Source organism: Dreissena polymorpha, chromosome 1 (genome assembly GCF_020536995.1).
Source record: "Dreissena polymorpha isolate Duluth1 chromosome 1, UMN_Dpol_1.0, whole genome shotgun sequence".
NCBI classification, from domain to species: domain Eukaryota; kingdom Metazoa; phylum Mollusca; class Bivalvia; order Myida; family Dreissenidae; genus Dreissena; species Dreissena polymorpha.
The window spans coordinates 13,916,553-13,932,285 of record NC_068355.1 but is presented as its reverse complement, the minus strand read 5'-3'; the positions used below and the strand labels follow the sequence as shown (position 1 = coordinate 13,932,285).

The 15,733-nt window shown below is 34.5% G+C and overlaps 1 protein-coding gene across 4 annotated transcripts in view; it reads left to right on the top strand.

Moving 5' to 3' along the window:
• The window catches only part of LOC127871521 (rab5 GDP/GTP exchange factor-like), a 39,914-nt gene that overhangs the window by 20,472 nt on the left and 3,709 nt on the right, over positions 1-15,733 (top strand). For 3 of the 4 annotated variants that reach the window (XM_052414558.1, XM_052414550.1, XM_052414541.1), the window contains exons 4-5: positions 13,292-13,537; positions 14,329-14,556. In XM_052414558.1, coding sequence (XP_052270518.1) covers positions 13,292-13,537; positions 14,329-14,556 — 474 coding nt within the window. Of the gene's footprint in view, positions 1-12,199; positions 12,346-13,291; positions 13,538-14,328; positions 14,557-15,733 lie in introns of those variants that run through there. The other variant, XM_052414566.1, reaches the window with a different exon arrangement.

The following is a 15,733-nucleotide window of genomic DNA, read 5'->3' as shown; positions in this document are numbered from 1 at the left end:
TGCACACTTTCAAATTGCATCTATATGTATTGATTAACATGTATTTAATTTCAAGGTGTGTGACTTTAAACTATTAGCATTGTACAAAAATCTGTAATAATATCATTCCTATTTTTGCAGCACTTCCAATGTTCATAGGATTATGAGGTTTTGTAATTTTTGTTAAAACTGTGTGCATACGGTAAAGTTTAATTTTCAGAATTAAAAATGTATAAACATTAATAGCGTTTGAATCAGACTGCAAAATATGGCAAGGGGGGCTTACTTACCACTATAGTGGGGGACATATTGTTTTTGCCCTGTCTGTTGGTCTTTCTGTTGGTTTGTGCCAACTTTAACATTTTGCAATAACTTTTGCTATATTGAAGATAACAACTTCATACTTGGCATGCATGTGTATCTCATGGAGCTGCACATTTTGAGTGATAAAAGGTCAAGGTAAAGGTCATCTTTAAGGTTAAAGGTAAAAAAAACTAAATCAAAGCGGCGCAGAAGGGGGACATAGTGTTTCTGACAAACACATTTCTTGTTTTAAATTGTAAGTGACTTAATTATGCTGTTTCCACTTAAGAACCTATACTCCATATATTATAAATATTATTGAAAGTGCATGTAACAAGTTATCATGTATGTTACTCTATAACACTGATAAAAGTAGTGATCCATATTATAAGGGAGGGTGGGGGCAACATGTTTTAACTGGGTGGGGCAGGCAACATAGCAACTATGTTTAATGCATAACAAATGCTGCCTCAGGGTTTTAGGGTATTGTACAACAAAACAACTGAAATGATTTGTCAACTCCTTGATCATTAAATGCCCCATTCAATGAATGATTGATACCTATGAAGTCTCCAGATGTCACTATTTATTTCCTGTGATTACTGATTAATAGCCTGATAGTTGACCTTGTTATGTCTTGCACACTTGTGTTGTGTTGTTGTTATGATAAAGGATGCATGATTGATGCAATATGCAGTCTAACCTATTAAATGTTTTTATTTATATAAAAATAATAATCAGTAATTTTAACTTCAAGTTATCTTAAGTGTAAAATAGATTGAAACTATGTGCATTTTACCTATTTTACCTGTTAACCCTTTCCCTCTCAGAAGCAAAGTGAAAATTGCTTTGTGCAAACAGCATACAACCAGAACAGCCTGCAAGTAAATTGCAAATCTGTTCAGGTTTTATGCTGTTTGCTGCTCATCAGTATTTAAGGGTTGGAAATGAAGTCTTTAAAACTTGAATTTAGTAAGAAAGGTCCTAAATTAAATTTTACTTTCTAAGTGACTACAAATGCATAAAAATTAGGGATGCAAGAGGTTACCCTACAAAAACAACCAGTTAACCGGTTACGTTTTCGGGAAAATGTTAACCTTGAAAAAATATTTGATTATGTTTTTTTTTCATGGAATAATTCAAAGGATTTTACTATTTTCGCGTGACATACTGCCAACTTGCGCTGGCGACTAGTTAGAACAACATGCCGCACCATCGACGGTAATAAATAACGTGTCAACAATCAAAGTAATAAAGCAATTAATCAATACCTTTGTGATAACAAATAGGGGGTACGTTTTGATAACTGACACTGTTGTTTTTTGACTCGCGAAAATTTAACTAGCGAACTGCGGTGAGTGGAAGATATTAGCGAAGACGTAATTGAAACGTTTATTGAACTAGTGATAAAAAACAGTTGAGACATTAGATGGCTTTTTTATGTTTTGTTAACCAATATCCAACATCGATTGCTGCGAAAATACCGTGTTTATAAGTAACAATTTTATAAAGAATTGCATTTGAATTTAAAATCTTGAAAAGTTAACTTTGATTTTGTTTACCAAAAATTAATATCATTATGAAAATTTACGTCCAACGAGTCCACCATTACCGCCCGATGCAAGTTTTATTTAAGAAAGCATGTTATTAACTAATTAAATAATTAAACATCAATTCAAATATAAAAAAAATAAAAAAACGTTAAATTTAGTATTTGTGTAATTGTTTAAAGTTTGTGCCCTATGGTGCGTTAACAAACATGCGTAACTATCAGTATTTGAGATCATAATACTTAGTTATTTAGCTATTAAATAAATATTCTGATTATATAAAATATTCAACTAACTTACATTTCGTTCAAAATGAATTTAATTTGCATTCTTGTCCTTTATTAAACCCACATTTTTAGCTCACCTGAGCGATAGCTCGGGGTGAGCTATTGTGATCACTCACCGTCCGGCGTCCGTCCGTCTGTCTGTCTGTAAACAATTTGTAAACATCTTCTTCTACTAAACCATTGAGCCAATTTCAACTAAATTTCATGTGGAGCATCCCTAGGTCATGGGACAAAAGAATTGTAAAAAAAAATTTGATCACATAACCAAGATGGCCGCCATGACCATATATGGTAAAAACCTTAAAAAATCTTCTTGTCAGAAACCGCTCATCAGATTTTCAAAAAAATTCACAGGGATGACCTTTGAAGGCTCCCCTGAAAAAGTTGTTGAAAGAAATTTGATTCGTCAAAAGACATGGCCGCAGGAGCTCGTTGAACTTTGCATGTTTATTCGTTTTTGCCTATTTTGTGAAAACTTTCAAAAATCTTCCACATTTTTTGTCAGATCCTTTCCAAATTTGCACAGTGTCTTTATATCAATGAGGACACGAACCCTACAAAAAATGAGCATTATAGGTCCATGAAGTACAGAATTACCTACCCTTGAATTGAGAAAATGATGTTTATGCAATAAAGTCCAAATTTTTCATCCAATTCTTTCCAAACTTGTTTATATATCAGATTAAAGAGAATAAAATTTTCTTTATTATGGTTTTTCTTTCATGAAAATCCATAAAGGATAAGTGTTATTAATCGTTGCTCAATTAATGAACAATGCGAATTATCGGTATTGATTTTTTTCCTGACATGCCGTCCCAGATATTAACCGCTTTCAGCTGTAGACTGTGCATCAATACATCGCCGTGTTATTGACCTGAAAAATTCATACGCAGTTGGCATTAACACCGGTCATCGAGACAAATTACTTTAGTGAAAACAAATCGTACATCGTAGAGGATTAAATAAACAATTACATCTCATTAAAGATTAAAGATTGCTGTCGATTTAAATCAATTTGAGTACTTTTTGCGTATATTTGATGCCGAATGGGAAGCTGTGTTTAGACTTAAGTTGAGAAAAATGGCAACGAGATACTTGCCTGTTGGTAGCTAAAGAAACTTCAGCGTACAGTTTATAATGTGTGGCCATTCCCCGCTGTTGTCTACGGGCGGGTAGTGAACTGGTTGAGAAAAGTGCAAGCTTGTGGAAAAGTGGTTTGAGAAGTTTGTAAGAAAACCCTGAATTATCAGTCTTGTGGGAAGAAGGCATTGCGTCTCCACGCAGAGGGCCCTTATCACATAAAGAATATAAGAACCATCAAGACCAACCAGGTAGGGTTTTTATTTTTTTAAACTAACACCCCGAATTTGGTCGTATTTTCTGTTGCTAAAGTTTACTGTTTAGGTTGTTTTGCATCAAAAATCGGCAAGATAGATCTAGCAAATTTGCCAATTTTTTTAGCTCACCTGAGCGATAGCTCGAGGTGAGCTATTGTGATCACTCAGCGTCCGGCGTCCGTCCATCCGTCTGTCTGTAAACAATTTTTAAACATCTTCTTCTACTAAACCATTGAGCCAATTTCAACTAAATTTCATGTGGAGCATCCCTAGGTCATGGGACAAAAGAATTGTTAAAAAAAATTTGATCGCATAACCAAGATGGCCGCCATGACCATATATGGTAAAAACCTTAAAAAATCTTCTTGTCAGAAACCGCTCATCAGATTTTCAAAAAAATTCACAGGGATGACCTTTGAGGGCTCCCCTGAAAAAGTTGTTCAAAGAAATTTGATTCGTCAAAAAACATGGCCGCAGGAGCTCGTTGAACTTTGCATGTTTATTCATTTTTGCCTATTTTGTGAAAACTTTCAAAAATCTTCCACATTTTTTGTCCGATCCTTTCCAAATTTGCACAGTGTCTTTATATCAATGAGGACACGAACCCTACAAAAAATGAGCATTATTGGTCCATGAAGTACAGAATTACCTCCCCTTGAATTGAGAAAATGGTGTTTATGCAATGAAGTCCAAATTTTTCATCCAATTCTTTCCAAACTTGTAAGGATTTAGCATGGTTCAAACAAGGGAAACAACTACGGTTTATGCATGTTCTTTTTATTACAGATTTGCCTCCCTTTAATTCATTCAAAATCTCATTTTACAGCAGAGATTCCAAATCTGACCTGTAAATGAGCCCCATATTTTCTGCCAGTGCTAGGTTACCTTTTCCCATTTGATCATTCTTAAGTATTGGTCTTGTAATGCTGCTACTGCTTCTGCTACTGCTACTACTACTACTACTACTACTACTACTACTACTTCTACTACTACTTCTAATACTACTACTACTACTTCTACTACTACTACTACCACTACTACTACTACTACTACTACTACTACTACTACTACTACTACTACTACTACTACTACTACTACTACTACTACTACTTCTACTACTACTACTAGTACTACTACTACTAGTACTACTACTACCACCACCACCACCACCACCACCACCACCACCACCACCACCACCACCACCACCACCACCACGTCTACTATTACTACTTCTACTACTACTGCCACTACTACTACTACTTTTACCACTACTACTACTACTACTACTACTACTACTACCACTACTACTACTACTACTACTACTACTACTACTACTTCTACTACTACCACTACTAATACTACTACTTCTACTACTACTACTTCTACTACTACTACTACTACTACTACTACTACTACTACTACTACTACTACTACTACAACTACTATTACTACTACTACTACTACTACTACTACTACTACTACTACTACTACCACTACTACTACTACTACTACTACTACTACTACTACTACTACTACTACTACTACTACTACTACTACTACACCACCACCACCACCACAACCACCATTCACAGTGACAAAAAACGTATTCACACAATGGCTGCTACTACAACTTATAGCCCATATAGGGGGGCATGCATGTTTTACAAACAGCCCTTGTTTCTATGGGATTTTAACCACAACTGTTCATGTTTATCTCCGACACATATTTTTAGGTCACCTGTCATGAAGTCACACGGTGAGCTTATGTGATGGTGTGATGTCCGGCGTCCGTTGTGCGTGCCTGTGTTTGTCTGTGCGTCCGTCCGTCAACAATTTGTTTGTGTAGACAGTAGAGGTCACAGTTGGCATCCAATCTTGATGAAATTTGGTCAAAATGTTTATCTAGATGAAATCCGGTTTGGGATTGTATTTGGGTCATCTGGGGTCAAAAACAAGGTCACTAGGTCAAATAATAGAACAACCTTCTGTAGACAATAGAGGTCACAGTTTTCATCCAATCTTTATGAAATTTGGTCAGAATGTTTATCTTGATGAAATCTGGGTTGGGATTTTATTTGGGTCATCTGGGGTCAAAAACTAGGTCACTAGGTCAAATAATAGAAAAACCTTGTGTAGACATTAGAGATCACAGTTTTCATCCAACCTTTATGAAATTTGGTCAGAATTCTTGATGAAATCTGGGTGGGATTGTATTAGGGTCATCTGGGGTAAAAATCTAGGTAAAATAAATAGAAAAACCTTGTGTTGACAATAGAGGTCACAGTTTTCATCCAATATTTATGAACTGTGATCAGAATGTTTATCTTGATGAAATCTGGATTGGGATTGTATTTGGGTCATCTAGAGTCAGGAACTAGGTCACTAGGTCAAATCATAGAAAAACATTGTGTAGACAATAGAGGTCATAGTTTTCATCTGATCTTAATGAGTCAGGTGAGCGATTCAGGGCCATCATGGCCCTCTTGTTTTATTAATAACGTATGATTCATTGATTGTGAGCTTTTAAAACATTTTGACCTTTGAATAAAGCATAAATCAGGAAAAGAATTTTAACAGTAATTGAAAATACGATCAAATACGCCATTTTTGCTGACTGGGACAGGTCTTTTTTAGTTAAATAAAATGTTTTATTGTCCCCAACATATGAGCCCAGCAGCAAGAAATGTGTTTTTTTTTACTTTTTGTAAAACAAATATGGGCAACCTACCGTAATCCAAATTCGCCGACACCTTAATTCGACGATGTTCTATTTTTTATCGATTAAATGGATGATTATTGTCTTGGAATCATTTCAAAGTAAAACAGCCGATTTTAAAATTATTATTTTGTGCTATTAAACATTCATTATTTCTTAAATTATTTGCTAAATATTGCTTCATGTAACTGTTACATCGTCAATTTGGGTCACACCAGGATACAATTATTTAGCATTCAAACAACGATTGGGATAAAAAACTAGGGGAACCCATGCTGAAATTTTCAATTTTAACTGTTTAGCAGAAGCCACCATACCCAATTGTCTTAGGTGTATGTGGAGGCTTCTGGCAGCATTATGATTCTGTGAATATAAATGGTGACATTTGATTCTGCATTAATTAAACATGTATTATTGACTTTTTTAAAGTATGTGTGAAAAATAATTTGTAACCACTGTTACAGGTTTTATCTGGTTCTTCAAAAGCAACACCTGCAGTCGAGTCCATGCCAGACAGAAGGTGCATGTGAATGAATTGCCTTTTGACTAACTTTGTGTTCTTTATCAAATACATGAAGATTTTTTAATATATGTGTATGTTGTTTTTTTAAGAAAATAGAATCACCAGAACAGATACAGGCACCCTTTAAATGTGTCGAATCCAGGAGCTTCTGGGGGCCTCTGGCCCCCTTGTCCCCTGGACCCACCGAGGGCCCTGCGGCCCCCTGGCCCCCAGCTTTAAGTTCAGGATTTTCAAAATATCCAACTTTGACCCCTGCAAATGCTTTGCTAAAACTTTGGCTACAGTTTCTAAAATTTGGCTACACAAAATTCCATTTGGCTAAAATGTTGGCCACAGAAATTTTTGGGCAAGAGGAGCCCTGTTTGGATTGTATTTGGGTCATCTGGGGTCAGCAACTAGGCACTAGGTCAAATAATAGAAAAACCTTGTGTAGACTATAGAGGTCACAGTTTTCATCAGATTTTATTGAAATATAGTCAGAAAGTTTGTCTTGTTAAAATCTGGATTGGGATTGACTTTGGGTCATCTAGGGTCAAAAACTAGGTCAGATTATAAAAAAAAACTTTTGTAGACAGTAGAGGTCACAGTTTTCATTAAATCTTTATGAAATTTGGCCAGAATATTAATCTTGATGAAATCTGGGTTGGGATTGTATTAGGGTCATCTGGGGTCAAAAACTAGGTCAAATCATAGAAAAACTTTGTGAAGACAATAGAGGTCATAGTTTTCATATGATCTTAATGAAATATGGTCAGAATGTTTATCTTGATAATATCTGATTTTGGATCGTATATGGGTCATCTGGGGTCAAAAATTAGGTCACCGGGCAAATTCTAGTAAAACCTTGTGTAGATGAAAGAGGTCACAGTTTTCATCACGTCTTAATGAAATTTTGTGAGAATGTATTAATTAATGAAATTTGGCTTGGGATTGTATATGGGTCTAATAAAATTTAAGTTCATGAAGCAAGGTTAGTCAGGTGAGCGATTCAGGGCCATCATGGCCCTCTTGTTTAATTGTATAATGAAAATCAAACAATGATACTAAGACTACAAATGCTAAAATGAAAACAACAAAATGTGCAATTATCGAATAAGAAGAGATGCGGATTAGTTGAACACACATAACCCACTTGACGTCGAATTGAAAGGGAAAAACATTTCTATATTAAGCCAATTTGAGTTTCAAAAATTTAAACAGAATGAACAAAGGAACACACCATTTTTGTGAGCTTTACGAAGCGAACGTATTATAAGCGGCCCAACCAAAAATAAGTAAATAACACGTGAAAATGAACATTGTGTAGATCTTTAATTTTTTACTCCTATGCATTTAAGCAGAAAAAATAAATAAAATATATAGCATACATTTACAAAATTATTAAAATCAATTTTATCATACATTTTATTACGAAACTGGTATGTTATCAACGCAAGCGATTTCAAATTTAAAAGTACTTTTATTTCTACAGAGCGGTTCGAGCAGTATGACATTTTTTACCTACTTTAAATCAATTTAACTACAGTCAAACCTGAATTCAGCGGTCAGTCAAGGGAAATGATCAAAGTGACCGTTGTCCACAGGTGACCGTTGAATTCGGATCACAATTTTAAGAAGGTTGGTCAGTTGGTAGTATTACTACGTCGTTACCCCATCCAGTCGTTTGCATACAGTGTAAAACAAATGCTCATTGCATTAACAAAGCATAATAACAGCATTAACTTACGAGTGTACATTGAATATTAGAGAATAATATCTTTAAGATTGATTTTATTTCATAATGTAAAATTAAACAATGACTTTATCAACGCTGGTATAATTGTTTTCTCATGCATCTCATTCATTCAGTAAATAAAGCTTGTCACGTTCCGTTGACGTAACGTCCGTAAAAGTCTAAAAAGCGGATTCGGTGTCATAAACCGATAGTACGGTGTAATTGTACCGTTCTAATTCAAAGAAATAGCGGTCATTTAATTTAGCGATAATTACTTTCAACAAGTCATAAACTCTGATATATTTTCTTTAGAGATACACCCACAATTGTCCCCGGAAAAAAAACCTTCTCAACACCTTATAATTTGTTTACTCGCAGCGGGCCGCTTATATAATATCATAGACAATTACCGCTTTCAGACGCTTTAAATGTTGCAAATCAGTCCATGTTTTGCCATTAAAGCTGATCACTAATCCTCTTATCGCCTTCTTATAAAAACACTCGCCAGCTTAATATTGTTTTTAACACTTAATCAGCGATACAGATCAATAGACTTTGTCACGCGCTAATGCGTTATGCATGCAGACGATAATTGCTATTAATACACATTGTTATTGTTAATGTCACCTGTTTAAAGTGATATTATGGGCATCTAACAGTTTATAGCTGGCTATCGCAACCGTTGTTTATTTTTGGTATTTTCACATCATATACAATGTACACTTATATTTGTTAATTCAGCATCAACATACTAAAACACTATCCCGGAGAGAAAAAAAAAATGCATTTGAATATCAACCTTCTTTTCGTTAAACAACTGATCATGCATGTACGATGTGAACCTAAATTTAGCTTTAGTGCAGATTCGTTCATACGACACAAAGACACAATTTTGTTTTACGGATCATTTCGGCTTAGAGGAGTGGATTATTCATGTAAAGTAACAAATATAAAATATATTTTTAATAAACAACTGGTAGCAAAATGAGTTGCAGACAATTGGTCTTTTAATGCAATCAAAATGAAAATTCAATAATAATGGTGAAACAATTTTACATACCGGTCATGGATGCACAAATTGTTTGTTTACTCGCAGCGGGCCGCTTTTTTAATATCAAAGACAATTACCGCTATCAGACGCTTTTACCGTAAAATAGACGGACACATGATGTGCTGTGTTTTTAATTTTCGCGGCTCGAGACGACTGACGCGTGACCGTTGATTTCAGGTCAAACATGAATTTCGGAGTGGAATGTAGTGGCCGTTGGCCGTTATGGACAGGTGGCCGTTGAATTCAAGTGTAATATAGAGTGTTTTTCGTCGGGGGATTCCAGACTGACCGTTGTCTGCAGGTGACCGGTAAATTCAGGTGGCCGTTAGGTCAGTTTCGACTGTACTTAAGGCTTTTGGTTAACCGGTTAATAACTGGTTACAGAAAAAGGTTAACCGGTTAATGATTTTTGTAACCTCTTGCATCCCTAATAAAAATGCGTATGTAAGTGGTAAAGGGTTAATACTTATTGCACTACGATTTTTCTAGGTGCCATTTGCAGTTAGTGTGTAAAATACAATAATTATCTTTGACTTGTAATGACATTTATTATAAAAATACCCTCTTGGATTATTACTAATCTGGACAGTATACCGGTAATGTATCCATCGTATTTAATTCATATTGTCATAAGGAAATACATAACTTGTCTTTGTTAGATCTGCAACTTGACTTTTGAAACCATGTTAGCTCACAGTGCACAAAATTAAGTATTTTGTGTCAACAGTGTGCCAATGTTTGAGAAAAGGGCTTTCTTTGTATAGTTAATATTTCCATTAAAACTTCTTTGGAATGTTAGTGAATTCATTATATTTCAACTGGTGTGTCCCAGAATTGATGGAGTCAGCAGGTAAAATGATAAGCACTGATTGGTGTGAAAAGAAGATCTGCTAATTAACCAACAACACAGAGAACAATAAAGGATGTAATGATGTTATCACATCTAGTGTATTTCCTGTTGAAAGTGTGTTTTCTTTGAGTAAATGTAGGCAGGATTGACTGAATGGTGCCATCAATTATTGATTAAATCTTTAATACATATTCAGTTATTGCTGGTGTAAGTCTGCACTGGCATGGACTAGGGGTTGAGAGGTTTGAATAACAATATTCTCATTAACACCATAGCTTGCACTAGACTGCAAACTTTCATGGAAAAAGTATCAAATCTGATTGAATTGACAGCTTGCAATCTCACTGACCACCTCTGGGCTTATAATGGCTGTTATTACTGGCCAGGTGATAGTTCATATCAGGATTGCCCAAGTGTGCAAGCAGCTGCTAGAGTGTAATTAATGCTAGTGCAATTATTGGGTTGTCTTGCTGGGTTATGTCACAGATTGCATTAGTAATAGCTAATATTTCAGTGACAGTCTTTTCACAGCTAGAAACATTATTATTTTACTAATAATATTGTGTAACGTAAAAGATGTGCACCAGAGACGGTTTTATCCTTGTGCACAAGTGTGTTAAACGTGAAGATTAATCACATAATTGGTATTATTGTTAAGACATCTTATTATTATTATTATTTACATAAATCATACCATGGTTTTGTTCAAATAAATACGTATTTTATATTTAAAAATCAAATATAACGGAATGTTCAGTGTGTGAAATTATGGCCTTGTGCAGAGATTAAAGGAAATCTTATAAAAAAAGAAATTGTGGACATTGTCTGTGAAAACAGGGCAAATGGTCAAAGACATGTCCAACATCTATCCGAACATTTTGAGAAAATACTTAATATTTGTGACAGACAAAAACACAAAAAAGAGACTTGAAACAGCAGAATTTTCCAAGTGTTGAACGAACAATCCTTTGTCACTATGGCAGAAGATGAAGATGAATTTGTGCTGATAGACAGCTTCAATGGAGTGATATTCACCATGGAACAGAGTAAAAACTCTGCAGAAGTCAAACTGAAGAAGATTATTGCTGGTAAGGAGGAGAATGATGCACATTCTGTGCGGGAACCGAATTTTGAAGGCCTTTGCAAACAGTTTGGATCCAGATGAGACGCCACAGAACGCGGCGTCTCATCAGGATCCAAACTGTTTGCTATTCTGATAGTATTCTTTGAAAAAAATCGAAGAAAATGCTAATTTTAAAAATTCTGCAGACGGCATTTTAGCAGATGACAAATTTCCCAGCATGCAAAGGGTTAAAGCTTGTGCTACATGAACCTACTCGATGTCTCTGGACTTTGATAAAAAATTGAGAAATTACATTCTTAAATATCTTATTAACAGGTTTTGTTTCATATTTGTGTTGTCTTATCACTAAAATCAAAACATTCTATTTACTGGTATAAGTATATCTAAATTTTTTAGTAAGAGCATTTTGATATACATCCTAGAAATGGTTTGATAATATTCCACAAAAACAAATATCAATTTCTGATTCCTCTTTCTTGTGAATTTTTGTGATGATATACATGTATAACCATTATTACATATATTTATGTGTTTACTCATACTTGTTCAGTATTGTTTGTAAAATCAGAAAAAATGCATATTTATGCATACTTTTTGTACAAAACAGTTTTACTGGAACTATATTGTGCATATGAACCATACCAATCCACGGAACATGTATTACTTCCCTTCATTTGAATTAAAACTCTTTTCATTAATTTAGTTAGCAAACATTCCTTATACTAGTACTGTATCTGTTAAAATATCTTGCATGACATAATATATGGGATTCCCATGAAAAGCTATTGTGTATTGTAGTAATCACTGAAAATCAATGCATGTTGAACTCATGTTTAAACTACTTGGTATTGTGTTTGTATAACTTTAAGTTGGATATTTAGTTTCAGATCAGTAGTTTTTAAATGGATATTGGATATTATGTGATTGAAAGAGAAAATTGGTGTTTTATTGGTAAAGCTCTCAATTTTACAAATTCATAAAAACTTTGTTAGAACATTTTCTGTTTTGATATACCTATAGTGAACATTTTTCACATATGAAGTTACATATACAAATATCTCTGTAACTGTATACATTAATAGTTTTAATACACATGCATGCGATTGAATGGTTGTAGCAAATTTTTTTTGATCCAATTGTTTGATGAGTCAATTATGGCAAATAATGTTTTATTATATTATTATTTTGAGTATGGTGGAAAAATGAACCTCAATGTATAATTGTATTGAACAATCATTAATTAGTAAGTTTCTTTAAGTTTTTAGTAACAATATAACAGTTACTTTTAATAACTTTCTATTCAAAGCTGCACAAATTGCTAGAGCACAAACATTTTGGTGACGAAGAAATGGCAGTGTATCATAAGTCATGTCTTTATTTGAAATAATTTTTCTTTTATTACACAATCTTTTTTGTGGACTTCAACACATCCATGTTGTTAGTTTAAGTAAAAATCTTTCTTTCTTTTTTAATTTTTAAAATTGTCTAGACTCCTTCTTTTGAACAGAAAACCCCCCTCCTCTTTATTATATTTGGCAGAATAATGTTAGAGTTTCTGTCATGAATTCATAATTGTTTTCAGAATGGAATGTGGTCCTGAAACATGTCGTATTTAGTGTCACATGAAAAGAGATTGTGTTAAAAAAGAGAGAAAAAAACAAAGACAGCCTAGCAACAAAACTTGTGTGGGGTTGGTTATGAAATGATTTCTGTACCCATTCTCCCCTATCTCTGTTTAATGATAGGCTGTTTTGAGCCCTTTGAAAATGAAGCATGTACAAATAGTCCTGGAAAACCACCAGTAAAGAGTGAGCCAGCTGTGATGTAATTGAAATACAGATGGAAATGGCAAAAAATGAATGTACTCTTTAATGTATATTTTTCACACTATTTTCAGAGTCGGTACCAGAGCCAAGAGCCAAACGTCAGGTGAACAAGGAGACACAGCAGATCAAGGCAGACCTCATGGACTATCTCAAGCAGTTCAAGCGCCCCACAGCCGAAGACTTCGTCAAGATTGTACAGGAGCTTGTTGACAAACTGTACCAGAACGCAGACGCTCCAGTGGAGGACCTCACTGATCTTGTACAAGACTTCTATATAAAGCTCGGCAAGAGAATGGATTCACACTCATTATATAAAGGTATGAACAATACACTGAAAATCATTATAGCTTACAATAAAAATGTTTGTTTGAAAAACAAATTTACATTATAACGTTTTGTTCAGTGGATAATATTGTGTGATGTGAAGTAAAGAATAAAATGATTACTAAATCTACATTAATCTGGAAAAATGACTCACCCATTATGAATCATGGTTTATTTTATGCTTTCCAGTGGTTTATAGAGAAATAACAGTGAATTAAAACTGATAATTTCACTTTTTCAAATTATCGATAATTTTCACTGTTCACTTTGAAATTATGTCATTTTTTTTGACAAAATGATGTCATTATCCCAGCAAATTTCTTTAGTTAAACTCTTATACAATATATAATAACTGTGAAAAAAGCAGAAAAGAAAAAGAAAACTTGTTGGAATCGGTGGAATATCAATTTTTAATTCACTCGTGATCATAGAAAATAAATATTTTTACTCGTGGCTGTGCCACTCATGAAAATATTATTTTCTATGATCACTCGTGAATTTACATCTATAATCCACCGAATCCAACAAATATCCTCTATATTTATTAAGTTTGCTATCCTAGTATAATCCTACATACCTGTCTAGCGAGGACATAGACACTCTGCTGGACTATGCAGAGACTGTAAAATTCGCTTCACCCGTTATAAATCATGGTATCTATTATGTTTGCTATCCTACAGACCTGTCTAGCGAGGACATAGACACTCTGCTGGACTATGCAGAGACTGTAAAATTCACTTACCCGTTATAAATCATGGTATCTATTATGTTTGCTATCCTACAGACCTGTCTAGCGAGGACATAGACACTCTGCTGGACTATGCAGAGAAGTACATCACGGTGAAGATGTACACGTCGCTCTTCTGCCCTGCCACATGCGACGATGAGCAGAAGGACTTGCAGATGCAGACACAGATCCGCTCCCTACACTGGGTGACAGGTCAGCAACTCGATACCATGATCAACGAACACGAGACTGAGGTCAGGACACTTGTAGACCAGGCCATCACAGGTAAGGATGCTGTAGATAATAATAATTGAGGTATTAAGTTTTTTAAGTTTATTATATCATGTAAAAAATATCTGAGAGGTTTATGTATGGCTTTGAATACTAGAACATTTCTTGGATTTGTCTGTCATGTGAATTTCAAATGTATGTAAGGGTTGTTCAATAATGGTTTTAAGAAACAAAAAACGTTCGCTTTATGCAATATTCTGAATAACAATTAAGTATGCTTTTTAGCTCACCTGTCACGAAGTGACATGGTGAGCTTATGTGACCGTGTGCTGTCCAGCGTCCGTTGTGCGTGTGCGTGTGTCCCTCAACAATTTGTTTGTGTAGATAATAGAGATCACAGTTTTCATCCAATCTTTATGAAAGTTGGTCAGAATGTTAATCTTGATGAAATCTGGGTTGGGATTGTATTTGGGTCATCTGGGGTCAAAACTAGGTCACTAGGTCAAAAACTAGGTCACTATGTCAAATAATAGAAAAACCTTATGTAGACAATAGAGGTCGCAGTTTTCATCCAATCTTTATGAAATTTGGTCAAGATTTTTATCTTGATAAAATCTGGGTTGGGATTGTATTTGGGTCATCTGGGGTAAAAAACTAGGTCACTAGGTCAAATAATAGAAAAACCGTCAACAATTTGTTTGTGTAGACAGTAGAGGTCACAGTTTTCATCCAATCTTTATGAAATTTGGTCAGAAAATTTGTTTTGGTGAAATCTGGGTTGGGATTGTATTTGGGTCATCTGGGGTCAAAAACTAGGTCACTATGTCAAATAATAAAAAAACCTTGTGTAGACAATAGAGGTCACAGTTTTCACCCAATCTTTATACAATTTGATCAGAATGTTTATCTTGACTCAATCTGGGTTAGGATTGTATTTGGATCACCTGGGGTCAAAAACTAGGTCAATGGGTCAAATATTAGAAAAACCTTGTGTAGACAATAGAGGTCACAGTTTTCATCAGATCTTAATTAAATATTGTCAGAATGTTTGTCTTGTTAAAATTTGTGTTGGGTTAGAATTTGGGTCATCTAGGGTCAAAAACTAGGTCACTAGGTCAAATAAAAAAAAAACACAACTTTTGTAGACAGTAGAGGTCACAGTTTTCATCCAAACTTAATTAAATTTGGCCAGAATCATAGAAATCATAGAAAAACCTTGTGTAGACAATAG